Genomic DNA, 27255 nt, shown 5'->3' with positions numbered 1-27255 from the left:
GAGCTTAGGGAAAGTGAAAGGGGTGTAAGTTGATCGGTCAGTCAGTCAGTCGACAGCGGCCTCTGGTGGATTCACGAAAACAAACTGCAAAAAAAACATAGCTGCTGGGATGTATTTGGAGCTCTCCAGAAATGTATATAAGGGTACGTTTTCAGAATGAGACTGGGTTGAAACAAATACTATGGAAGTCAGTGTCCACTAATTTCCAACATTCTTTAAAATTTATTTTGTGTGGATATAACACTTTTCTTACAGAACTCATATATTTTCGCTTTCACAAAATCATGTTTTTGTTGTTTACTCTGAGTTTATTTTAAAAGTAAAAAAATTAATGCCCTAAAAAACAAAACAAACTGCATACTGTAGAAAGTGTTTGTTTTTCAATTGTAACTAGTCTCATGTAAAGGCCCTATGTTAGATTAACATGTTAAAAATGTTTAATTAAAGAAAGTGAAAAGACTGTTGTTTTAGCTCTATCTGTCTTGACATCAGAATTCCTTTTGCAAGCGACTCATATTAAGGTAGATCCCCGAAGTAATAAAAAACGGCATGCAACACTGAGTTATCTGATGAAGGATTATGTAATTATGCGTAGATTAGATACTGTATTAAAATGTTTTTGGGTCACCTCCTGTCTAGGCCTCTTCTGAGAGTCAGACACTCGGCAGAAATGAACATGCAAACACAACACAGAAACAGGATTATTCCTACAGGCAATGAGTTTTACAAACAAACAGACACCATATAGCCAATAAAAACTTGAGCTTTTAGTGAATATTTTAAACAAACATGAATCATATTTGCTTTCTTAGTTAAAATTGATGATAATGATAATATTAAGTCCCATCTCATATTTATATGTAGTAAATATACTGTTTTATAGACTGTAAGCATTAGTAAATACACTAAATTCATTCATTCATTCATTCATTCATTCATTCATTCATTCATTCATTCATTCATTCATTCATTCATTTATTCATTCATTCATTTATTCATTCATTCAAATGGTTTGGTCAAAGTGAGTCTCCAGTTAACAATTCACTGATTTAAAGGATCTGGTCACAGCAAGTCTCTAGTTACCAATTCACTGATTCAAATGATTCAGAGATATTAGTCTGCAATTAATGATTCGATGTTTCAAAAGGATTCAGTCACAGTGAGTCTCCGGTTAATGGTTTGGTGATTCAATTGGTTACAGTGAATCTCCAGTTTATGATTCAGCATTTACACTAGTTGCCAAAAGCCAAGGCCATAGGATTTCATAGAAAATTACAGGTGTTATGCTGGTCTTTGCTTTTGACTGTGATTTCATTCAGTCAAAGGATATTAAAACATGTTTGACATCTTGAGCTGATTTATAAAGTCATATTATAATGGATGAGGCAATGCTACTGAAACCCGATCAAGGTCACACATGAGGAAAAAAATGAAGATGTACAATACCACTAAATGGAGCTCCACCATGGAGGAAAACCCGATTCAGTTATGACAGTGGCACGAGTGTATTTACAATGTGGACAAAAACTGTTGTCAAAGCAAAGCATATAATTATGTTCATTTTAACCCCCAAAAAAGTCATAGTCTCTATAACAGCCTGATATTTTTACTCTTGAATTGAATCCCTTGAATTGCATCCTTCCTCATTTGTAAAAAGCTCCAGATAAAAGCATCTGCTGAACAAACAAATGCAAATATAATAAGTGAAGGTCAAAGTCTCTTGGCCAGTGTTGGGATGAGCTCTCAGGCCAAAATCTACTCATAGAAGAACACCTCTAGAAAAGGGAAACTACACAGATGTTTCAGCTACAATGTTTTCTTTGACTAAAAACAGGTGGTGTTAAGAATCAGGTCATTACCACTTGCATAGTTGTATATACAGGCTTCCTAAATTAAATTATCACTAGTTCCTGAATTAGAAGGACAGAATTTCACTTCCATTCCTCAAAGTGAGCGTCTAAATATGGGGTATGCACTTCTGGCTTGGGTTAATAGTAATACCTTAATCTGTTCAAAAGGACAAAGGTACTTTTATCTAATCTGTCAACAAAACATTGTACTCACAGTCAGTTTTTTATGTGATGTGATGTGATGTGATATGGTATGGTTCAGTAGTTTGGGGTTTTAATGTTTTGTTTTTTTTCTTACTAATTGACTAATAGTAAACACTTTAATTTGCTATTTAAATCAGTGTTTTCAAGACCTTAATCAAGTTTGCAATTGGATTGTTAGCTTTAGTGTTCATCTCATAAAGTAATTAAAATTGCTTAATTAATACACATAATTTGAACAACAAACCTCATAACAAATTACTGTAAATCAGGATGAAAATCATGATGTTTGCATGCTGGACCACCTGAACCTGAAGAATTATTGCTTTTTAGCAGTAATAACTTTCAACAGTAATATACATTACCTGCAAAAGTCTTATCGCCTATCCAAGTTTTAGGAACAACAAATAATAATAACTTGACTTTTAGTTGATTATTTGTTCTCAGAATTGGCTTATATGAAAGGCAAAGACCTTATGCTTTTTTTTAATACAATATGATCATGCCTTGATTTTTAATTATTTAATTAGTACAGTTAAGTCTGACTTTGCTTAGACAAAAGCCTTGTCATCTGACAGAAATAATGTACAGTATAGAATATAAAGTCATGCTGCAGTGGAAAAAGAATTAATATTGTGTTTGACTCCAATGAGCTTGGAGGACTGCATCCATACATCTCTGCAATGACTCAAATAACTTATTAATAAAGCCATCTGCAGTGCCAAAAAAAGCCTCCTCCTTCACCGTACCCCAGATATGCTCAATATTGTTCATATCTGGTGACTGGGCTGGCCAATCCTAGAGCACCTTGACCTTCTTTGCTTTCAGAAACTTTGATGTGGAGGCTGAAGTTTGAGAAGGAGCCCTATCCTGCTGAAGAATTTGTCAGGTAGTGTAGTTCAGCTAAAACCATACACAATATCTGATCTGCATCTTCTCATTAATTTGAAACAAATTCAAGTGTTTGTGCCACTAATATTGAACAATTGAAAATGAAATGAATGTGAAGTTTTATTAATAAGGTCTGTCATGTAAGTTACTGTACGTCCCTTTACTAAAAATGCTATTTTTTAAAAGTTGCTTATGTATTTCATTTACATAATATATGAATGTGTATATTAATTAAAACATGCTAATAAACAGCAACAGTGACCAAAATAAATGTTAAATTATGGGGAACCCCACATACACACTCTCATTTACACACACTGATACAGCCAATTTAGTTCATCCAATTCACCTATTCTCTATGTCTTTTGACTGTGGGAGAACCCAGAGCACCCACAACGAACCCACAAGAACATGGGGAGAACATGCACTCCACACATAAATGCCAACTTGCCCAGCCAGGACTCGAACCAGCGACCTTCTTGCTGTGAGGTGACAGTGCAACCATTGAGCCACTATACCGCCCTTAAAAATATTTGATTAATAATGTCCAGCAAAACAAGAGACATTAAGAAAATAAACTTTTTTTATGTTTACTTATGTTTAATTCTGCAAATGCGCTGAGGAAGCGAGTACCATTTCCTTTCCCTGAAGGGACTATTTTGGAAATTGAAGAAGCAGAAAGATGATCTGGGCATCTTATTCTCATTTCTGCAGGATTTTGTGCTCCATTTTAAACACTCATGTACTGAAGTACCATGGTATTGCATAAAATACTTCCCATCTGAAATCTGTAAGCAACCTTGAGACGGTCAAAGAGTTTGTTTAGGAAATAGGAACATTTTTAGGCAAACTGAGGTAATGTCTATTACCCCTTCCTCTACAGTAGACATAGAAGGATACACAGTTAAACTAAGCATAAAAACTGGTCTCTTACCTGACAAGAGGAATTTTTCACATTTACTGTCACTGTTTGATCCAACCCGGCACCTGTAGACATCTCCAGTCCGTTTAGCTGGCTGTCCGGTCAAAGGAGAGCCAATCAGAACCCTTCAGAAAAAAAAGCAGGAAATACAGAATGGGGTCATTTTTTCCCTGACCACAAAAAAAAAACCCTTGGGATTTGTGAGAAAGTGGATGCACGATGAGCCAAAGTGCAGCTGATTGATTCAACAGTTTTCCAGTGGGAAAGAAAAGCATTACATAAATATGCACATGGGTTTTTTTGTTGAAAATATTACAGTAAAATGGAACATATGCGAAATGTCAAGAGTTTCACATCACAGTGAGTTTGAATAGGATTCTGACGGATATATGATGTTTTGGCCTTGAACTCTAAGGGTTATTTATGTGCTTTAAGTGCGATAACGTAAGGTTGTTTGTGTTTCATTATGTGCTGTGGTACATCTGAGTGCACTTAGTTGAGTTAAAAACATTGGCTGTGTTCGCCGGATTTTTGACAACAGTGCTAAAAGTAGACATATCCTTCTGTACGCATGTAAACAAGTGGAGTCATTAACATTCCTGCACACAAATGGGCCTTGACACAGCAGTGGATACAAGCAGGAGAGCATGCACTCCTCCCTGGTTACAACTGGAAAACCAGCAACTATAGCTGCGTCCCAAATCGCATACTTATGCACTATTCTACGCCATTTTGTAGTATAAATAGTGTAAGTAGTGTGTTCATACTGAAAACTCTAAAAATAAAAAGTGCACTTTAATTACCCGGATGATGCACTCATTCAGCCGCTAAAATGAAGTGTGTAATGATGGACACTTCACGCACTCAACGACCGCAGATTTGCTTACGTAGCGGAAGGGGCGGAGCTATCAGACGCACATGTTGAATAACTTTATTTATTTTGGGTGGTGAAAGCAAAATTCTCCTACGAGAGTGATTTTAGCGCCTCCCATGGTGAATGCGGCAATACTCACGGCAGGTATTATCTGATAATTCGGTCGTTTATTTCACTGATTTGGCAACCGTCAAACGTTATCAGGGAAACGGTTTGAATTTCCGCTTAGTAAAAACACATTAGTGTGCCATTTGGGACGACACTACATACATATACTATCCTGTTGAGTGTGTAAGTGCATAAGTACATAGTGCATGAGTGCATAGTGTATAGTGTGCCATTTGGGACGCAGCTTATGTATTTTAGGAATATTTCACAAAAACTAAAATTTATCCAGATTTTTATAGTTGTGTTAATGGTGAAGACCAAATTATAGTGTATATGAATTAAGCCAAAGTAAATATAAAAAAAATATGAATCGATGATTTAAGATAAATGGTTTATTTGAAAGTAAGCAAATATTTAAGATGTAAGTGCTGCGTTGCTATTTGCAAACTATCATTCCTAAATATTACTCGAAAATATAATTAAAATGTCCCAAATCATAGTTTGAAAAGAGTATTTCAGTAAGTTACCCGTATGGTCGCCTATTTCTGGAAGCAGAAAAGCAAATATTTCTCACAATACATTGCAAATTGTATGTGCACTTGGTTACAACTACAAACACGCTCAAAAAGGGTTGACAACTACAAACATGGCGGACATGTGGGACCACAGTTAAAAAAAGGCTTTGGTAAAGATTATTGTTGATTATTATCCAACCTAATGGAAAATATGCAGTATATTTTATGTTATATTTATTTTTCAGTATAAATTAACTTCTGAATTCGTAATTATGAAAACACCCGAGGAGATTTGATGACAGACCCACAAATGATGGATTAATGTGCTGCTGCATCTCCAATCTGGCAGGAAATTAAAGGGGTAGTTCACACAAAAATGAAAAACGACTCACTATTTACTCACCTTCAAGTTGTTCCAAACATTTATGAGTTTCTTTCTTCATGATAAACAAAAGAGAAGGTATTTGAAGAAAGTGGAAAAACATGTAACGATTGACTTCCATTGTAGGAGAAACAAATATTATGGAAGTCAATGCTTACAGGTTTCCATCTCTCTTCAAAGTATCTTCTATTGTGTTTAGCAGGATAAAGGAACTCATAAATGTTTGAAACAAGTAAAGGGTGGTTAATGCAACCCAGGCTAATTCTGAAAACGTTGTCCCTTAGACGTTTTTGGAGACGTGGAAAGACGTCCCGAGAGGTACGTATTTTTTCAGTTTTTGTTTTTGCGAATCCGGCCGACAGTTTACAAAAGATGTCCAGAAAAAGAAAACTCCTTATCTGACCTTTACCACGTTTTCGAATTTCACCACATTCTCACCCTGTTGTTCACTCGTTTGTTTTATTTTTTGGATTCTGTTTTTGTCTTACCTGATTTCTGGAACCGCTCTTCCCCGGACTCGAACCCGGTCATCGTCGTGGTCAACCACTCTCTATGTCTCAAGTCCAACAATGTACACGACGAGCTAACTAGACAAACTGGTTGTGGCGGGAAAGCCCTCCACAGAGAGGTAAGCGGTGAGCCGGTAATCACCAAAAGGAATGGCATCATACCACCCGTAGCGTTCGCTTAAAAAATGAAATAATGATATACGGATCTCTTGCTACGTAATTCGCGCTCTCCAGAAACGTCCTCGGGGCTATACGTTTTCAGAACGAGCCTGTGTTGGATTAGTGATGACAGAATTTTCACTTTTGGTTGATCTATCCTTTGAATATGAAAGAGATGTAGAAGACAAAATGATTTACCATATGCAACAGGATAATGAGGATCTATTAACACAGAAGTATGTACTTTTTCCATCATAAAACAGTACATGTTTTTATGATGTATACATAGGTGAATTGGGATGCAGCCTAAGGCCAAATCTTCATTACAGTGATTAACATGTTTCTAGTTTGGCGACAATTCTTTAAAATCCAAAACTTTTTATTTCTTGAATAACCAATAAATAAACTGCTGGTATCCTATGAGTATATAGGAAGACAATGCCAAAGATTCATTGCATTCAAATAGCAAAAGCCTTCATTTTCATAGATGAATTGACCACCAATTGACCTGATCTATGCTGAACATCAATTAGAAGTGCTGGAGTAGAATTTAAATAGTTGTTCTCCCAAGGGTCAAATATTGTCCATCTACAGGATCATCTTTAGCTTTAACTATGGCATCTATTTATCATGTCATTTTTTGAAGTGTCACAAAGATGACTTCTTTCAAGAGTTCTTTCATTTTTGGTCAGATCTTGTATTGATAAAGGGAGCCGCTCCACTCTCTGACCCTGAGGCACCCGCTGTCTGCTTCAACACAACTACTTTCAATAAAGTTCAGGTCAACTGGTGGTCAAATCATGCGCCTTCTTTCACAGTTTAAGTCTGATGAATCTTTGCATTGTCTTTCCAGAGTATGGCTACGGGATAAATCTTCTGACATGGTTGTTTAAAAATAAATGTATACATGCATTCAATGAGGTTAAAAGTTTATTGCTAGACAAATCGTGTTTGTAACACCAGCCTGATTTTACCAAGTAGGACATGTTCCTGGATTAACATCTCTGTTGATCCTGGAACAACATTTCAGCCAGCCAATTAGAATTAAGGGATACGTTAACAGTTTATGTAAAACTTAGGTTTACGGTTAGGTTTATGCACTTCTATATGATTGTTATCCAACTAATATTCCCTTCTGATTTTGGGAATAATTTACAGTTAGGGTCGGGTTTAGAGGTAGAAATGGGAATACATTTTTTAACAAAACTTGGCAAAATCTTGACGTGTACTTTTATATTGGCTCAAACAAACACATTTTGAACTATATTGATTTTATTTTAATCTGCAGAGCTGGAATTGGAATAAATGATTTGAGGAAAATAAAGATCTAGATATCTGTTTGCAGTTTCCTGGTTTTGAAATAAAATCAGCTGTCCATTGCTTTTGTTAACATATTAAATACCATGGTATCAAGATTTAATTAGCTTCTAAATATTAAGTTATCGATAATCAGTATATGCCTGAATTTGCATATCGGTTCATACCAAAATGTCATGTATGTCACAGATTACTTCTAGGATATTTTTTTTGTTTCTCAAGTCATTTTATGAGCTCAATAGATATTCACATTCACATTTGAGCAATTCCAATAAAATGTCAACCTAGCCATGAAAAAAAAAAAACCAAAGTTTTCACCAAAATAGAGAAACCATTTCAACATTTTTTTGTGTTTTACAGTACTTTAAAAAATCTCAAAGCTGTCTCTGTCTGTGTTTTTAAACTTATATTTGATTTACCAAAGTCACACAAGTGGCAATTTCACATCGGTCACATCCATAATGCAGAGGTGTCACATTCATAATGAAGCTTTTCCCTCATAAATGCAAAAAATTCATATTAAATAAAATCTACGATGTTTATTTTATAGTGAGCCGACTCTTATCATTTAGATTAGTATTATTTATTTTGGGTTGTGCAAAATTCCTAAAAAGTCTGTTGTATATTGTAAACTCATTTATTTTCCTCATTTAAAATATAAAATATGTTCACAGATTGATATTTTGCTGATCCCATAATCTGTAGTAGGTAGTTTTGAAAAATATAAAGAGATGTTTCAATATAACGTTAACATATACTTTCTCTGTGAATTCATATTTTGAGTTTTTACTGCAAATGTCACATCCATAACGCTGGAATTGCTTATTTATTAAATGAAAAATCAAAGAAAACAAGAACATTCTCCTAAACTACTCATTTTGAAAGAAAGGAATGTGCAAATTTGAAGTGTAAGTTTATATTTCCAAGATTATAATTTTTAAAGAATTATTCCTAATTCATATAAATATTTAAATATTTAAAACTTAAATACTAAAGTCACTTTTCCACTGCGTGGTACAGTACGGATCGACACAGCTTAGCTCGCTTAAGTTCAGTTTGCATTTTTAAGTGGGAGGGAACATCACTAAAGTTGTGATCATTGTAAACGCAACATAAACAAACAGGCAAGACAAACAAAGCCACAAAACAGGTAATGGATGCTACTGATGGAACTATGTTCTTTAGCACTGGTTATTGCTGAGTGCTGACTAATGAAGTATAGTTGGGTTTGGTGAAAATCCAAGTGTGTAAAATGGGGACCAGCGACAATTCTGTTTGACAAAGTTAAATAATTTCAATATTAATAAACACATGATGATTTTATTTTACCATATTTTTCTTGAATCTGTCTTATCTTTTACTTTGGTGTCATGGTTTTAAAATCTTTTTGTTGAGAATAAAAACTCACTAAATCAAATAGTTAAGTGGTCCAGTAAGCTGACTGGACTGTCACTATAAGCCAATCTGGAGGCTGTGTACACCAGGCAGCTACAGTAAAACTAATTACAAATTCAATTTTAAGTGACACTGCTCATCCCCATACACTCAGAGTTTCAGCTGCTTCCTTCTGGTCGCAGGTTTTTAGTATTAAGCTATAGAACTAAATTATACAAAAAAAACAAACTTTCATACCAGCAGTCATTAGACATTTACAGTAAATAAAGCAGAGGTATTTCTGTGACTTGTATATTTTACATTTTATAGATTGTTATAAACATTTATTTTGAAGGTGGACACTTGAAGTGACTACTTTTTATTTATAAGTGATTTGTGTGTTTATGTTTTATGTTTTAATGTCCATTTGTTATTGTTACTATGTGAGGTTTTTGTGTGTGTGTGGCACTGTTATGAAATGAGGACTCTTGACTGCAAACCAAATCTACCTTCAGGTTTACAGTATATAAAGTAACCTAACCTAACCTAACCTAACCTAATCCAATGACAATGGTATAGTAATGTTGGTAGTGATGATTCTCTTTCAATCTCCAATCTGTGTTCAGTGTTGTGCATACATATTTTGGTAACAAACCACTTGTTAAGTATAATGTCATGTGAATTGGCTTCCGAGTCCAAGCACTATATCAAACTGTATGGGGAGACTCATCAAATGCTTATAATAAACGTTTACAAAGCAATGTAATACTTTCAAAAATCACGATCACACTACATACAGTATAATTCCATGCCTAATATCTGATGGCCTAAAAGTGATCAATTTTTTATAAATCGTAAAAATTTTGGTATTTGTGATGCAGCAAGTCCAGAGACTGATGTGTACACTCTTATTTTATATAAAATTCACTTTAAAATGTGATATAACTAAAAAGTATCCATAAGCAAATATTTTCTCAATTCAATTGAGTAGCGGCTTGGACCCAGAAATTGAATTCCATACGTCACCGATATGTCATGACTTAAAAAGCAGATACAGCTTGCTTGGAAACTTACAGTGATAAAGCATCAGCTACTAGGTACGAATTAAATTAAAAAAGCCCCCAAAAGTGGGTATAACTGAATCACGATGTACAGTAAAAAAAATCCCCAAGTGGAATGTGCACTCAGTGTCAACTCCTCTAACTTCTGACTCTTATTAAAAAGACTTGTTTAGTTCTTCAGAGATCCTCAGAAAAACCCTAAAACCTATCCAAAGTCTGTCACATCATCTAACGACCCTGAGCGGATCATTGGCAAGGTTTACAAGTCAGTCCAGGCCACCTGTGAGAGGTTTATGTAAAGCTGTCCTGGGGTTTTCACAGCAGCTGAGGTGTTTCTCTGGAGGTAGAGGGTTAACCTGAAACGTGCCGCTGGACTGGTTTTAAGGGGCTGCAGATGTCAGAATTCACTGAGGTTTCACTGAGGGGAACTGTTTCATAGAGGAGGGAATCCTTTCCCTTTATTTATATGCCTAATGGAGTTAGCAGGCCTGAGTACATTAGATTGAAGTCTATATTTGAGCTATTACAAAAGCAGACTTTATGTGCAGGGTGCTCATAGATTTATCATGACAATAGTTCGTATTAGGCTTGTAAATAAAATTCTACAATAAAACCTTTTGTCATGACTATTTTTGCTGCATTTTTTTAGCAGCACTGGTTAGGAAGGTATTTTTTTCATTTATTTTGCCTCAGGGTTTTTTAAAAGTCTTATAAGCCATGGTTATAAGCCATGTATGAAACCATGAGGTAAATTGCAATGTTGTAAATTAAATTTTACAGAGCAAAAAAGTATATGAAAATGTGAAAAGCGTACAAAAATACAAGACAAATGTCACAATTAACTGTAACTGCGTTCAAACCACAAGTGGCGAGAGCGTCGGTGCGTCTTTGCCAATGTGGGCGTCAAAGAGAAATGAGCTATGATGCGGTTCAGCGGATATATACACTAGGTATAACATACGAAAACAGAGCATGCATCAATAGCGGCACCACATTGGTACAGTGCTCCCAAGACAAAAGTAATTCAACCGCACTAGTCAAGACAATGTGCCAACGTGAAGACGCTGGACTTTAGCGCTGTGTACGGGTGTAGTAACGAGCAAACAAAGAAATCAAAGCATAATGGCAGAACATTTCATTGGTAAGATTTCGTTTTTTACGTTTTTGTGTGTTATAAACTTTTGTGCTAAACAAGTCACGTTATTGATAATGATACAGTCACCTACTGCATTCACCATAAGGCAAAAGAGCACCAACCCACAGTAAATCCTATGCTTATGCTAGTTTTGTTGAATAAAATAAGCAAACAATGTAAGTGAAATATGACAACAAGATGATGCGGTGCCAGACACTTTTATTATTGTCGGCTAAGTCGTTTATAACAGAGATCCATTCACAAACTAATCGCTCCATCTGTTAGCATTAGAAGTGAAAGCAGGAGAGGGGCTGTGTTTTAGATTTGGATTAGACATGGATTAGATTTAACAAATTTAACAGGGAGGGAGGGAAGGCTTAATTTGTGCTGGAACACGCCAGATCTGAATACAGCACCTCTGAAATCTGATGCAGATCCTCATTTTACTGATCGCCCTACTTTTAAAAGACAACCAATCATCAGCAGGGTCCGTCTTTTTTTGGGTCCATTTGAAATGTTAATATTTGCAAGTGTTACAGTATAACAAAATGCAGTGTGTTTCTTCAATTGTTTGTGTTGTGACAAAATGCAGTGTGTTTATTCAATTGTTTGTTTTGTGTCAAAATGTAGTGTGTTTCTTGAATTGGTTGTGTTGTGACAAAATGCAGCACGTTTCTTCAGTTGTTTGTGTTGTGAGAATTTGCATGTGCTGTCGAACTGATGGAGATAGTTTCTTTATTTGCTGGTGTTTTTTGTAATTGCATGTGTTTTCTTAAATTACAGCGTGTTAAGCTTTCTCGGCCACTGTATTAAAGGGATCCTTTCAAACTTTCAAATCATAAACTTCATTGAAAAATACTTTATATACCAAAATCATAAGACAGTGCATTTTAAGCTGTATATAAATACTAAACGTACCATTTTCCCTCACTGTTCTCAAATTGCTGGACAGTGTATCCGAACATGTCCTCCACTGGTCCACTGAATGACATCCTGTTCTTCTCGTCCACATTGAAACATGACAGCCATGGCAGCAGTGCTGTAAAGAAAAGTTGCAATTAATAAAACAACATAACCAAAACTTACAGTCATTCATTTCATTTTCAATCAATTCCAACAGTTTTTATTCAGTAACTGAGATGATTTTGATTTGGGAGTCAAACTCTAAATTCAAATTTGGTCCATTGCCAAGATATTACAATTATTAATTTGTTTGCTGACCTAAATATTTATAAATAATTTGAAAGTACATCAATAAATAAACAAACACAAAAATCTTTCCATTTCCCATTTTTTTCTTTTCTTTTTTGGTTTTTGTTTTGGGAGCGAGAGACACTGCTCCCACTTGACATGCCCAGTTGTGTGGGAATGAAACATGCAAATTCTACTGGGAGCAATACACGCATAGTAGGCCGAAGAATTTCACAGAGCAATGCGGAGCAGCCTTCCTGACCTTCCGGGACAATGTCCTTTTCATATAGACCACTGGATTTTGCCTTTTAGTACTGTATATAAAAGGAGACCTAAATATAGTGTTTAAATGCTTCATTGTGCAGGGGCCACAGAGAGCCTTTTCACATGTTGTGTGCAACGGGATTCCAGACATGATTTATTCAATTCCAGGATTTGGAAGGGAATTGTGAAGATTAACAAATCACTGTGGTGTAGAGGAGGACGCTGGATCTGGGTGAGAAGACGTAAAGAAAGAGACAAACAGAGAAATTGTTGTATTTCCTTATAGATTTGCTGGATGTCATTTTTCTGAGCTAATATTCAAGGCACATTGGATTCACTGTGAATGGAGGAAACCTCATGCGAATGCCCACTCAATAGTAATTACAATTTCCAGCCAAACATCCAAACCTAGTTTTCCGTCGAGTTTGAGGAGGATTTGTATGACTGTCTGAAAGACCAGACTGAAGACTATTTATACACACACCACTCTATGACCAGTCTACTTTGTAAAAACAAGATGAAGACGAAGGACATGTTGGACCATGGGTCGTTCTTGGCCTGAGGAACTGTGATTTTAGGTTTAGATAAGCAGACTGAATTTCCTCCGCAATCTGGACACAACCAATGTGTTTTGTAGAAGATTAATAGAGATTAAAGGGGTAGTTCACCCAAAAATAAAAATTTTTGTCATTATTTACTCACCCTTTACTTGTGTCAAAACACAAAAGAAGATATTTTGAAGAAAGCTGAAAACCTGTAACTGTTGACTTCCATATAGGGCTGGGTGATATGGCAAAAAAAAAAAAAAAACAATAAACATAATATTTTTTTCATATCAGTCCATATCGATAATTATTAGGGGTGTCAAAATTAATAGTTTTTTTCGGTGCTCCGACGCAGACAATTCGGTATCAGTTCAGTAATAATCATAACCGGTTATTACTGACGTCATTTACCTCATATGCGCTCTGTTGCGAGGGAGGCGATCGCGAGTATTTACAACGCTTTAACTACTTAAAACTCATAAACTGTGCACAATTTCACTGTGTGTTTGCTGGATCAGCCTTTCACTGACATATACAACAATAGCCCCTATTTCACTGAGATCGAGAGAATGAAAGTAGCCTACTCCATTTCTCTCTCTCTCTCTCGCTTTCGCTCTGTCTCTGTCTCTCTCTCTTTCTCTCACACACACACAGTGGCCCATTTGACCTGCTGGGGTGGCTTTTCTTCTCCTCTCGGCTGTTTTACAGCGTTACTTTTGGATACAGAAACGAGCGCGTGTCTGCAGAGTTTTCTCCACCGTGTCTATCATGCATCAGCTCTGAGATCGCCGCTGCTGCCTGCTGCTTATCAGTGTCACTTATCTGAAGAGCGCAGCGTGCAAGAGCCAATCGCAACCGTTTTTGTTGAGGGTGTGACCAATCAAAGAGGTGTAAGAGAACTAGACAAGGATCAGAAATTGAGCTGGATGTTTATATTTGTTTATATTATTTGCTTAATGCTCGTTTTGTTTAAAGTTACAGTTATATATCTGACTGTTTGTATTAAACGACAAAATTGTATTACAAATAATATATAAATATATTCATATATTTTAATACAAGAACTGCTGCTGTGAAGAAAATATAAAACTATGTATGGAAAGCATCGTCAATGCACCGTGATGCACCGAGATATCGAATTGATAATCGTATACTGATAATCGTAACTGAACCGTGAGACTAGTGTAGGCTCACAGCTCTAATAATTAACACGATAAATTTCAAATCTTTATTATTATAAATCTATTAATTAAAGCCTTTTCAGCATGTCAATCGATTTGTGCAGCTGATTTAACAAATTTTGAGAAATGTTTTAGCTGTCTGACAATATAAATAAAAAATAATAAACAAATGAACAATCTTAATTCAGCATTTACTGTTCAAGTTTTCAACAACCAAAGATATTACCTACAAGCTATTGGATATTATTGTTCAACATCAGGACAAAAGGAAAAGAGGTTTTAACAAGAAAAGGTGAGTTAATGGTGACAGAATGTTTAGAACTTTAATATGTTAATTAGGGATGCTAACGATTACTTGATGATCTATTGATTGTCAATAACCCTTTAATCAATAGACCTTATCGATGACTGATTAAGCATGGACATTTAAAAGTTTAGATATGCTTTGCGCTGTGAGACGCATCCATGCACTACATAATCAAGTGTGTGCAGTTAACCTTTATGGAGTCACCCTCTTGACATCACATATTGCGGGATGCATGAAAAACCCCTTATGCGCAGATTTTGGTTATATCTGCAGGTGTTTTTAGCTGTTTATCTGACAGACTGGCACGAATAGGCCTATGCAGACTCTGCAGACTCTTATTTTAAAAATGGCAAATCACGGTGAGACATGCGGGGAGCATCTCCATTCACACGAGTTTCTCTCAACCTTCAGTCCGAGTTTATTCTTACGAAATAATCGGAGAATACTATCAGTGCTGCGAATAGATTATAAAGACTGGGCTGCTTGATTAAACGAATCAAACTGAAACCATGAAAACAGTTTAATGGATTGTTTTGGTGCTGAAGCATACTATAGCGGACTTGTTTTGAAGCGCTTCACCTCATGATATTCGTTCTTCTTGTTTATGTTGTGGATAACTGACCAACAAAAAATAAACTACAAGTAAGTTACACATTATACAAAACGAAACTTGTTGCAAAAAGATACATTTTAAAAGAAAATGTATAAAGTGTATATATTTTTTTGTTTGTGCTTGCCTTAAACATCTGCGGCCACTCCGTGGAAAATAAAGATTGAATTAATGATCCACTGCTGTTGTAAACGTCTGTCATATATTTGCTGTATTTTTAAGATGTCATTATTTTAAAGATTATGTCTTGAGCATCTGATTTCTCCTCGATGATTATGTCCTTTAAATATATATAGGCTGGTTATATCACCATCATTTAGGGACAATAATGGTAGTTGCACTAGTTTATTTAACACTTGTTTGGCTTTGTAACTTCTCAGCATCTTCATGAGGGTGGCTTTGTTTTAAATGTTAAATCAGGTTTGCGCAGTTTGCAGTGTACATTTGCTCTGTTTTGTGTTGAATTGCAAAAACTAAGTAGCTCCAGTCTACTAAAGTCTAGTGACGTTTCTTATCAACAATGTCTGTGACTTTGACCTTTTTTACTTTATTTTTCCTTACTCCTCCAAGTCTATCATTGTATGGCTATAAACTTGTATTGAGTGCGGCATCCGGAAGGGCAGGCTGCAAAATGCTTGCGAAGCGTTACGCAAAGTCCGTAAATATTATCGAACACTTATCGAACTGTCATTATCATTTTATCGAAAAATATATATCATGATAATTATCGTCCAGCTGTACTTTCATTGAATTTGCTTTTCCAACTATGGAAGTTAACAGGTTTTTAACTTTCTTCAAAATATCTTCTTTTGTGTTTAACTCGAAACTCTTGAGAGTGAGTAAATAATGAGTCAATATTCATTTTAAGAGGATGGAGAATATTTTGAAGCTGATAAAAACATTGAGCTGAAGCAAATTTGAAAGTCATTTGGAAAAGAAGGAACTGTTACAAAAAGACAGCAGAAGACGCCATAGATAATAAGAAGAAGAAGATGAGGAAGAAGAGATATGCCAGACCATGCCTCTGTCTCATCCTGAGGAACGGCTGTTCTGTTTTGGGTCGGATTTGCAAGTTAGATAAACAGAAAGAATTTCCTCTGCAATCTACTGGCTCTGTAAACAAAGACACCGAGAGCCAAAGGCACCCGGACAGCTGGTTTCCTCCATCCCCTCACAGACAAACAGCCCATCCTCTAAAGTGGGAGAACTGACTCCTCTCTTAATGAACAGGGTGTTTTTAATGTGTAACGAGAGGAAAAACCAAGAGTTCCTGCTGAGCTTTAATCCCGGACACTTAGAGCTTGTGCTTCTCTTAGACTCTACAAATTATACACACACATCACTTTCGCAAACACACATAACTCTAAAACCTTGGGAAAACATGGAAAGAGAAGCCTTAAAAACATCCCCACACTCAAGTCATTTCTGCTGGATTCCTGCTAATGGTAAATGGGTCTGTTTCGTCCATTCTCTCAATACACTTAATTGATTTGGACTCGTTACAGTTTGCTAGAGAAAATATTTGCTCAATTAGGAGATTCGGATGGCCACCAGCCAAAGAGGCCCTTTGCATTGATCACAAATGAGGAAGATGCCCAGACTCATGGATCACGGCTCCACTAGAGCATCATTTATAGTAAAGATGTATACAGGGTTTCTAGGGCTGGGCGATATGACCTAAAATCAAAACCTTGATTAATTAAAAACTTTACATCCATTTTAATTATTGAATAATTATTTTGTTATTATTAGGTTACTTATTAAGTGTTCTCCTTCATAGTTCATTATGTTATCGTTTTATTTTTCATTTTTGTTTCTTATTTGGCATGGGACAGTGTACATTAATTAGCATTTTTCATGAATAGTCTACATTAATAGGCTATTTTTCATTCATGGTCCCTGGACAGATTGTAACCCTAAAAACAATGCAAAAAATTATAGAATGAATCTAGCAAAATTAAGTAGCACTAAAATGGACATAGTTATTTAGTACTGTAGTAGTTGTGGATGTAAGTACTGTAAAAATGCCAACTATTAAAGGGGACCTACTGTATTATGCAATAATCACTTTAAAAGGGGTTTAAACACAGTTGTGTAGCAACAGTTTGTAAACATAACCAGCTTCTAATGGTAAAAATGTATTCATTTTAATTTTTTATAATCGCATTTCATAAAAACAGTCTGCAGAAACACTTTGATTGACATTTTCACTTTGCACGTGTGATCACAGGGGGAAAGCCCTGCTCATTAGTGACAATCTCTCCCTCATTAGCATAAGATGCAAGTCTTGTTTTGAATGTGCCACTATACCGACACATAGGCATGTGTAGCTCCGCCCTCTTTTAAAAAGAGCATAATCTCATTTCAATTTAAAGCGACAGTCACCAAAATGTCACAGTTAGGATCAAAGCCTTAAATGGGTAGTTTCAGATTTATAAAACTTTATTTGTGGGGTATTGTGAGCTGAAACTTCACATACACACTCAAGGGACATCAAATAATTTGTAAAAATTACAATCTTGTAAAAATGGGCATAATAAGTCCCCTTTACAGTTGGGACATTTCAATTATTTGTGATATTAAAGTGATGTTGGCAGCTCATTCTGCTGTGGCAACCCTTTATAAATAAGAGATTAAGCTGAAGCGAGTAAGAGATGTGATGCTTGACATGTCATTTAAAAAAATAAAAAAATAAATAAAAACAACTATTGTTACTAATAATCTGTCAGGCTCCTAAATATTAATTACAGTGTCTGCGTTTGTCATAAAAATGCAGATGATACATGAGTGCTGGCCTTTGAATGGGTTTATGGGTGTTGGCCTTTGAATTGATGAGCTTCCCGCTAAATACCAATTACACCAGAAACAAAGAATTTATTTACATGTAGTGTGCCAATATCTGACATGAGAGATTTTGTCCCATAAATGCTTTTTCTTTTTTTTATACGCAAAAAAAGAGAAAGCATATGGTGCATCGTATTGACATGCATATGAACAATGCACTCATTGCACTGTAAAACTCTCAAGTGGCGTCTCAAATGGCTCACTATTCACTATGCATTCTTGCACTTTGTACTTATGCACTTATACACTAAACAGCATGGTATATGTATGTAGTGTCTTCCCAAATGGAGCTCTGATGTTTCTTTACTAAGCGGAAATTCAAACTGTTTCCCTGATGACGTTTGACGGTTGCCAGATCAGTGAAATAAAAAAACAAACTATCAAATAATACCTGCCATCAGTAGAATCGCATTCACCATCAGTAGGTGCTGTAACCACTCTCGTAGGAGAATTTTACTTTCACCATCCAAAATAAATAAAGTTATGCAACATGTGCGCCCGATAGCTTTGCCCCTTCCGCTAAGTGAGCAAAGCGGTCGTTGAGTGCTTGAAGTGTCCATCATTACACACTTCATTTAGAGTTTTCAGTGTGAACGCATTACTTAATATATTTATACTACAAAATGGCATAATTTATTGCATAAGTATGCGATTTGGGACGCAGCTTCAGTCTGTTCAAATGCTTGAGCATGTTTTAAAGAGGCTATATTAATAGGATTTAAGAAAAGGGTAACACTTTAGTTTAATGATCCATTTGAGTATTAGTAGACTGTCTGAATACTGCTCCTTTAACTGACTATTAGAAACTTTTTGTTCATGTTTCAACTTACACTAACCCTAACCTAACAGTCTACAGATAGTCTAATAAGAATTAGTTGTCATGTACTTGCAATGTAACTTTAATTCAACAAATGGACCATCAAAATAAAGTGTGATCAAAAAAAAGATATAAATGTTAAGGCTTATGAATTTCTGTTTCGGTGCCTTTTTCGATAAATCGCCCAGCCCTATAGTTTCTACCTTCTAAAAACTCCTGAATCAATCCTATCCAAAGAATATTGTATACTCATGTGAAGCAATTTTAAAATAATAGCATTTTCACTCTCCCAAAATAGCCAATTCATCTGGAAATCCCTATGTGTTACAAACTTTTTGTGGATAAAGCTAAACACATCTCTGTGTGAATTAGTCCTTAAAACATTCTCAAGATGATGAAGTCCAACAATATTACAAAGTAGATTATAAAAATTATAAAATACGAAAACAAACCAGAACTAAATAAGATGATCATAAAGGGGTGGTCCAGAGTGTATTTTTAAGCCTTGTTTGTTTACAGGACCCAAAGCAATGTGTGCTCATGCTTCATTTGTAAAAAAATCATGTTATTTGTTAATATATTTTACTTTGATTATATACAGCTACTCAGCTAACATAAAAAACAGTCATATTTTACTAGTTCCTCTAAAAGACCCACCCTCGAGGCTCTGATTGGTCAGCTAACATAATGTGCTGTGATTCGCGGATCAACTCCATGTCACCAGGAAAAGCTTCACCAGTGTTGCCAGCTTAGCCACTTTGTCGCTAGATTTAGCAACTTTTCAGACCCCTCCAGTGACAAAAAGATTAGTGACAAATCTATCGGCTTTTTTGTGTGTTACTGAACATTTTTATAGACTGTCATTTGTCCATACTGTATCGTCTCTACTCTTCTTAACGAGCGAGCGGGCTCGAACCAGTGAGCTTCTTGCTGTGAGACGACAGCCCTACCTACTGCACCACCGCATCGCCCTTTAGAGAAGTTTCTTTCATGTATATATATATATATATATATATATATATATATATATATATATATATATATATATATATATATATATATATATTCAGCTTATAAGCATGTGTAAGTAAAATGAAACGTTGAAATTCGAGTTTGTTATTTGAGATGTAGAACGCAGGGAAAGCAACCACATAGAGAGACATTACAGCGCTGCTAAAGATTGTGGGTGTTTACAGCGATTTGACGGATAAATATGAATTTTTGCTAAATTGTTAGAGGTGCCAAACAGCATTTCCTGTTGTTTACGTCCTTGATACAACATACTATAAACGCTAGAAATTGTGAATGTAATAGTTCAATTTTAACAAATAAAATTACTTACAGGTTGTGGCTCACAATTCACAGTTTGATGTATTGTGGTTGGAGCTGCTCCTTCTTTGAGGAGTGTTCAGCCAAATCCAGCACTGAACTGGGAGATTCTGGAAGCTGTCTTTTGTCAATTGCTAGCTATATATATATATATATATATATATATATATATATATATATATATATATATATATATATATATATATATATATATATATATATTTATAATTCTGTGGAACATTATTAAATTAAATTGTAAGCACTTCTCTCTTTGTGTTGTGTCCTTTGTAAGTCCAAATACAAAACAAAACAAGAAATAGCAGCATTTAGACGGCATTTTAGCTTTCTCTGCAGCATTACAGCGCCCATGGCCATGCCTATTTGTTGTGCAGGGTGTATGTGCGTAACCTAAAGAGTTTATGACACTAACCCAGATGTATTTTCTGTAGTCCCCAAACTTTGCAGGCTTTGCTAAGCTATAACTCTGTAAAAGCCAAAATCTCTGTATTACATTCAGAGATGTTGTTTATGTTCACACAGCAACATTACACATGAACTAAAGTTTAAAATATGATATCGTAGTCGACAACCCCTTTAAAAAAACTGGCACCAACTTAAAGGGGCACAAAATCAATCGCAAGGACCAACCATCTGTAGACAAATCAGTTTTAACAGTACTTAATCATTTAATTTAAATTTTTTTTACACCAAACACTTTCTTAAAAACAATCCCTATTTCTGGAAGAAAAAAAATATTGTGCAATTCTGAGTGCGCTCCATGCAGGTGAGTGGGATTGACAAACCACCTGTAGGACACACTCTGTAGGCTTGGAAAAAAAAAGCTTTATTAGACTTGTCATAGCATTTATATACTGCTGCTCTCTAAGGATTTGAAGTGCTTATTTTATACTCACTTGGATTGCTTTGTATAAAAGCATCCAAAAAATGATTAATTGTAAATGTAACCTGCTGAAGCTCAAGAAGTATCTGAAGAACACAGCTTCAAGTAGAGGTCTGCATTCCCGTGGCTGTCCCCCGGGCGCCGCAGGACCCGACCAGATTTCTGCGGCGCGGGAATACATTTCCGAATAAATCGCGGGAGCGGTCGGTAACGGGTTTAATTTGGGATGGGAGCGGGCTGTCTAGCAATATCGCGGATATTGCTATGCGAATGAGAGAGAGCTTTGCCTGTGTGTGTGCTTGGTGCTTGTGTGTGTGTGTGTATGTTAGTGCGCGCGCGTGAATGAGAGAGAGAGAGCTTTCCCAGATAGCAAAATACACTCGGGCCAGTTCCGGCTAGATTCTCGCCTGCTGGAGACTTACCACTCGGCCCGGCTCCGGCTGCCGGACTCCGGATGCTTGTGGGTCGGGCAGTGGGACAACAAATTCTTTATATTGACCTTATTCTCCGCAGACGAGCGGGCGCTGCCATTTGAAGCTTTTTGGCACGAGACTTCCGGTCTCATTCACTTCCATTCATTTTTAGACATTAAAAAACTGCTCGTTTCGCTGTTTGATGTTGCAAACTGATATTTCCTTGTTATATTATTCTACTTGGTCTGTATAGTCATGCAAACATTTGTTTGTAGAGCAAGTAGTTAGACTGTTTTTTGCCGTTTATTATTCCTTGTCATTTCTCCCATAGGCGACTGAAACGGAAGTTCTAAGACAATCGCCAAAACAGGCGCACTTCCGCATTTAAGAATAAGGTCAATAAGCGGGAGCGGTCGGGTTCGGGCTAAACCTGGCGGGTTCGGGCGGGAGCGGGATTCAAAATTTAGTCCTGCGCAGATCTCTAACTTCAAATTTCATTTTAGGGTCCAGATTTCCTGTAAGTCCCACTTGAGCACCTGCTAAAAGTCTGCACGGTTTGCACATGCATTCATTTAAGACAGGACATCCTTTAAATAATGTGTAGGGGCAAAGTGTGAAAACGCAAACAAGGCAATGTGCTGACAGCACTAAAAACAAATGCACTGCATATTTCAAGCTTTCAAAGTGACCATTCAGACTGGATGTGTATGGACGACATTTCACAATGACATCACAGATACATCATTAAAGTATTACCATCCCGCCCAAGTGTTTGTGGTGATATCCATGGAGATGAGACAAGAAACACATTTTCAATATCTACAAGCTCTTTAAAGTGAGCTCCAAGCTTATATTGAAGACAAGGTCAAAGCAGGTTTGATAATGTGTCACATGATACTGCCAAAATGTGATTCATTGTATAAAGCTGTTAAAGATAAAGTCATCCAGCGCTGACGATGTGTTGGATTTATCTGTGCTAAGACTTTTAAATCAGGCCGTTTGGCAGAAGGGAAGCTACGTGATTGTGAGGAACGACGCCTGGATGGAGGACTCGTCTGGCTCACACGAGCTCTTTCATGACAAAGCAGATCTCAAGATAATCAAGTAAATGTGTCCCGCTGCACAAACTCTGCTTGTCGTGCTCCTTCTTTCCTGGCTGATTTATCTGACTGCGTTTTAGTCTGGTGTACTGACATGAACATAGCATGGGATACACTTCCGTATTAACAGAGCACAAGAGGGAATAAAACTATTTAAATATGAGTGGTGTGTGGAACAAATTTGAGACGTCCCATTTTGGCATACAATTGAGAAAAAACGTCATTTAAAAGTGTTAGTAAAATAGACACAATGCTCCGCTTGATGAGATCCAAGACCTGTGAAGAGATGATGCCAACCATCGAGGACTTTGAGGACAACACATACAAACGGATGAAGAGATAAACCCAACCATCGAGGACTTTGAGGACAACACATACAAACGGATGAAGAGATAAACCCAACCATCGAGGACTTTGAGGACAACACATACAAACGGATGAAGAGATAAACCCAACCATCGAGGACTTTGAGGACAACACATACAAACGGATGAAGAGATAAACCCAACCATCGAGGACTTTGAGGACAACACATACAAACAGATGAAGAGATAAACCCAACCATCGAGGACTTTGAGGACAACACATACGAAGAGATGAAGATGTAATGCCAACCATCGAGGACTTTGAGGACAACACATACGAAGAGATGAAGATATGATGCCAACCCTCGAGGACTTTGAGGACAACACATACAAACGGATGAAGAGATAAACCCAACCATCGAGGACTTTGAGGACAACACATACGAAGAGATGAAGATGTAATGCCAACCATCGAGGACTTTGAGGACAACACATACGAAGAGATGAAGATGTAATGCCAACCATCGAGGACTTTGAGGACAACACATACGAAGAGATGAAGATATGATGCCAACCCTCGAGGACTTTGAGGACAACACATACAAACGGATGAAGAGATAAACCCAACCATCGAGGACTTTGAGGACAACACATACGAAGAGATGAAGATGTAATGCCAACCCTCGAGGACTTTGAGGACAACACATACGAAGAGATGAAGATGTAATGCCAACCCTCGAGGACTTTGAGGACAACACATACGAAGAGATGAAGATGTAATGCCAACCCTCGAGGACTTTGAGGACAACACATACGAAGAGATGAAGATATGATGCCAACCCTCGAGGACTTTGAGGACAACACATACAAACTGATGAAGAGATAATCCCAACCATTGAGGATTTTGAGGACAACACATATGAAGAGATGAAGATATGATGCCAACCATTGAGGATTTTGAGGACAACACATACGAAGAGATGAAGATATGATGCCAACCATTGAGGATTTTGAGGACAACACATACGAAGAGATGAAGATATGATGCCAACCATTGAGGATTTTGAGGACAACACATACACAAATACACCTCATTGAACACATGGACACCACCTACAGTATATGCTAAATTACAGCAGGGTTACTATGTTTATATTTTATATCTTTAACTGTTACTAGTTAATTAGATAAAGTTATTAGTAACTAATAAAGTTATAGTAACTAATAAACTTGACTTGAATTGAATTGGGGGTGTCATGGTGGCGCAATGGGTCGCACGATCACCTTACAGTAAGAAGGACAGTGGTTTGAGCCTTTGCATGTTCTCCCCGAACTCATGAAACAAATTCATGAGTTAAATATCGTTGCAGAAGATTTGAATAAAAAATATTTGTGTAAATAGTTACGTTGTCATTTAGTGCCAAAGTCTAGACTTTGGTTTTAAATAAACATATATAGAATGCCAAATTAAATAATCAATATTTTTTTCGCATGCTCAAGTAAGCGTTGACTGTAATATATATATACAGATGAAGTCAGAATTATTAGCCCCCTTGAATTATTAGCCCCCTGTTTATTTTTTCCCAATTTCTGTTTAATAGAGAATTTTTTTTCAGCACATTTCTAAATATAATAGTTTTATTAACTCATTTCTAATAACTGATTAATTTTATCTTTGTCATGATGACAGTAAATAATGTTTTCCAAGATATTTTTCAAGACACTTATATACAGCTTAAAGTGACATTTAAAGGCTTAACTAGGTTCATAGGTTAACTAAGCAGGTTAAGGTATTAGGCAAGTTATTGTATAACAATGGTTTGTTTTGTAGATTATTGGGAAAAAAATTTGCCTAATGACGCTAATAGTTTTGACCTTAAAATGGTGTTAAAAAATTAAAAGCTGCTTTTATTACAGTCAAAATAAAACAAATAAGACTTTCTACAGAAGAAAAAAAAATATCAGACATACTGAAAAAATTTCCTTGCTCTGTTAAACATCATTTGGGAAATAATTAAAAAAGAGAAAAACATTCAAAGGGGGGCTAACAATACTGTCTTTAACTGTATATTTAAAAAAAAAAAAAAAAGCTTATAGAAATAACCAGTGGGCTTTTCTTCTGAATATACAATTTGTAAGAGGTCATTCGGTGCATGTAACAAGACCAATAAGTCATTAAATCAATCATAAAATAGTGACAGTCTCTAAAAAACATGAAATAGTCTGAGAAATCATCAAAAGGCAGCCTGTGCACCATGTGGTGCTGCACAAAAGTGAGTTTACTGCTCTTAAATATTTGATGTTTTCACCTTATCGTGGTGTGGTAACCACATGTTATTCAGTGAAATCCAGAACACATTTATTTTTAGATTTTTTTTTTGAAAGATGAGCAGATTCTTCTTTTTTTTCAATGTAGGTGGCCTGATAACCTGCAGTATCAGTGGTAGTTAGGTGAGGTTGTGGTGCGGTAGTTACATTGATTCATTAAAACTTAATTTAAATTAATAATAAAAAAAAGCTTTTAAAAAGGAATACAATCTTTTTGCCCAGTTATTTAACAATTATTATTTATATAACACTCAAAGTTTTTTCTCTCTTTTTTCTTGTAACAATCATTAAACAATATTCCGATGAATGTGTTTTTTCCTAGTATATATTTATTTCCTTGTCAAAATATGGATATTGAGGTACTAATGTTTCACTCATGGCAGCATAGTGGCTCAGTGGTTACCACTGTTGCCTCACAGCCGGGACCAGTTGGTATTTCTGTGTGGAGTTTGCATGTTCTCCTCATATTGTCATGTGTTTCTTCCGAGTGTTTGGTTTCCCCCATAGTCAGAAGACATGCAATATAGGTAAACAGATTTAACTAAATTTGCCGTAGTGTATAAATGTGTGTGTGTAACTGCGAGATTGTATCTGTGTTTCCCAGTACTGAGTTGAAGCGGTTTATTCCTCTGTGGCAACCTCTAATAAATACAAAACTAAGCCGAAGGAAAATGAATGTTTCACTCATGACATGTTTGAATTCAATAATCTAAGCCAAAATAAGTCTTATTAAGATAAAATATGAAAACGTACTATTGGTGAAAATGATAAATTTGACATACTTGAATAGACCTGAACTTCACCATGTTCCCTAATAAACGATTTGTTCAAAAGAGCTGATTCATTTAGAAACAAAGCAAGTGACTCTCTTTATGAATGGATTATTGATTCAAATGATTTGTTCAAAAAGATATTCAGAGATGAAACACAGCAATGTTGACGCACAAATGTTCTAGCGTTTGCATAAACCTCATTTTATTTATTGGAAAGTTTTTTATACAAAAATGCAAATATACTTATGGTAAGCCTATTTTTTTTTTTTAAAACGAGAACTAGCTCTTTATTTAAAAAACATCACAGACTCTCACAATAAGAAAACTATTAAAACTTCTAAAATATGTGCTTTATTTAATATTCTGTAATAATTTATTTTATCTTTATGTGCCCTTAATTATTTATTTTTCTTCTTCTTTTCTCTCTCTTGTTCCCTTTAATTTCTTTTACATATATTATATTTGTTCTAAATTTGTTACAATCCACCTTTTAAAAAAAGTAATATTTCTATTGATTGTACTATACTTCTTTCAGTTTTGTATCTGTATTTGTTGTAATGTATTATTATTATTGCAATAAAAAAATAAATAAAAAAATGTTCTAGCAAAACATCAACAACAAAACAGACAGTATTGTGTGTAAAACTTAATGTAATCGATATTAATATCTGTTTTTACACATACAGGCAATTTTCCAGAGCGTTCTGTATGTGTAAACAGACCCTTTTTTTAAAAATACAGATAAACTCGTTCTGGCAATTTTCCAGAAAAAAAAAGTAACATTACAGGTAATTTGCTCGAATCCTGCACTGTGTGAACGCAGAAGGAAGATTTCCGGAAAGAGTGCGACCACGTCTAAAAAGCGCTGATGTGAGACGTCTACTTTAGCCAATCAGAACAATCTCAGTAATCAGAAATTATCGATAAAATACTTATGATAAACCAACACAATCTCATGGCAATTCGTAACTTTTTCATTTAGTGGCTAATTCGTATGAATTCGTACGATCTAATTCGTACTATTTAGTACGATTTGCTTATCCCCCAAT

The 27255-nt window shown here is 35.8% G+C and overlaps 1 protein-coding gene across 2 annotated transcripts in view; it reads right to left on the bottom strand.

Annotated features, from left to right (window-relative positions):
* itga1 (integrin, alpha 1) overlaps positions 1–27255 on the bottom strand; it is a 110838-nt gene that overhangs the window by 61817 nt on the left and 21766 nt on the right. The window contains exons 2-3 of one of the 2 annotated variants that reach the window (XM_073914404.1): positions 12217–12337; positions 629–3989 (exon numbers count right to left, since the gene is read on the bottom strand). Coding sequence is in view for 1 of the 2 variants with exons in the window: in XM_021479255.3 (XP_021334930.1) it covers positions 3877–3989; positions 12217–12337 (234 nt within the window). In the remaining variant the exon portion in view is untranslated. The remainder of the gene's footprint in view (positions 1–628; positions 3990–12216; positions 12338–27255) is intronic. The other variant, XM_021479255.3, reaches the window with a different exon arrangement.

This window comes from Danio rerio, chromosome 10 (assembly GCF_049306965.1).
Source record: "Danio rerio strain Tuebingen ecotype United States chromosome 10, GRCz12tu, whole genome shotgun sequence".
NCBI lineage: Eukaryota > Metazoa > Chordata > Actinopteri > Cypriniformes > Danionidae > Danio > Danio rerio.
The sequence above is the reverse complement of the archived record's forward strand: the minus strand, read 5'-3'. Positions and strand labels throughout refer to the sequence as shown.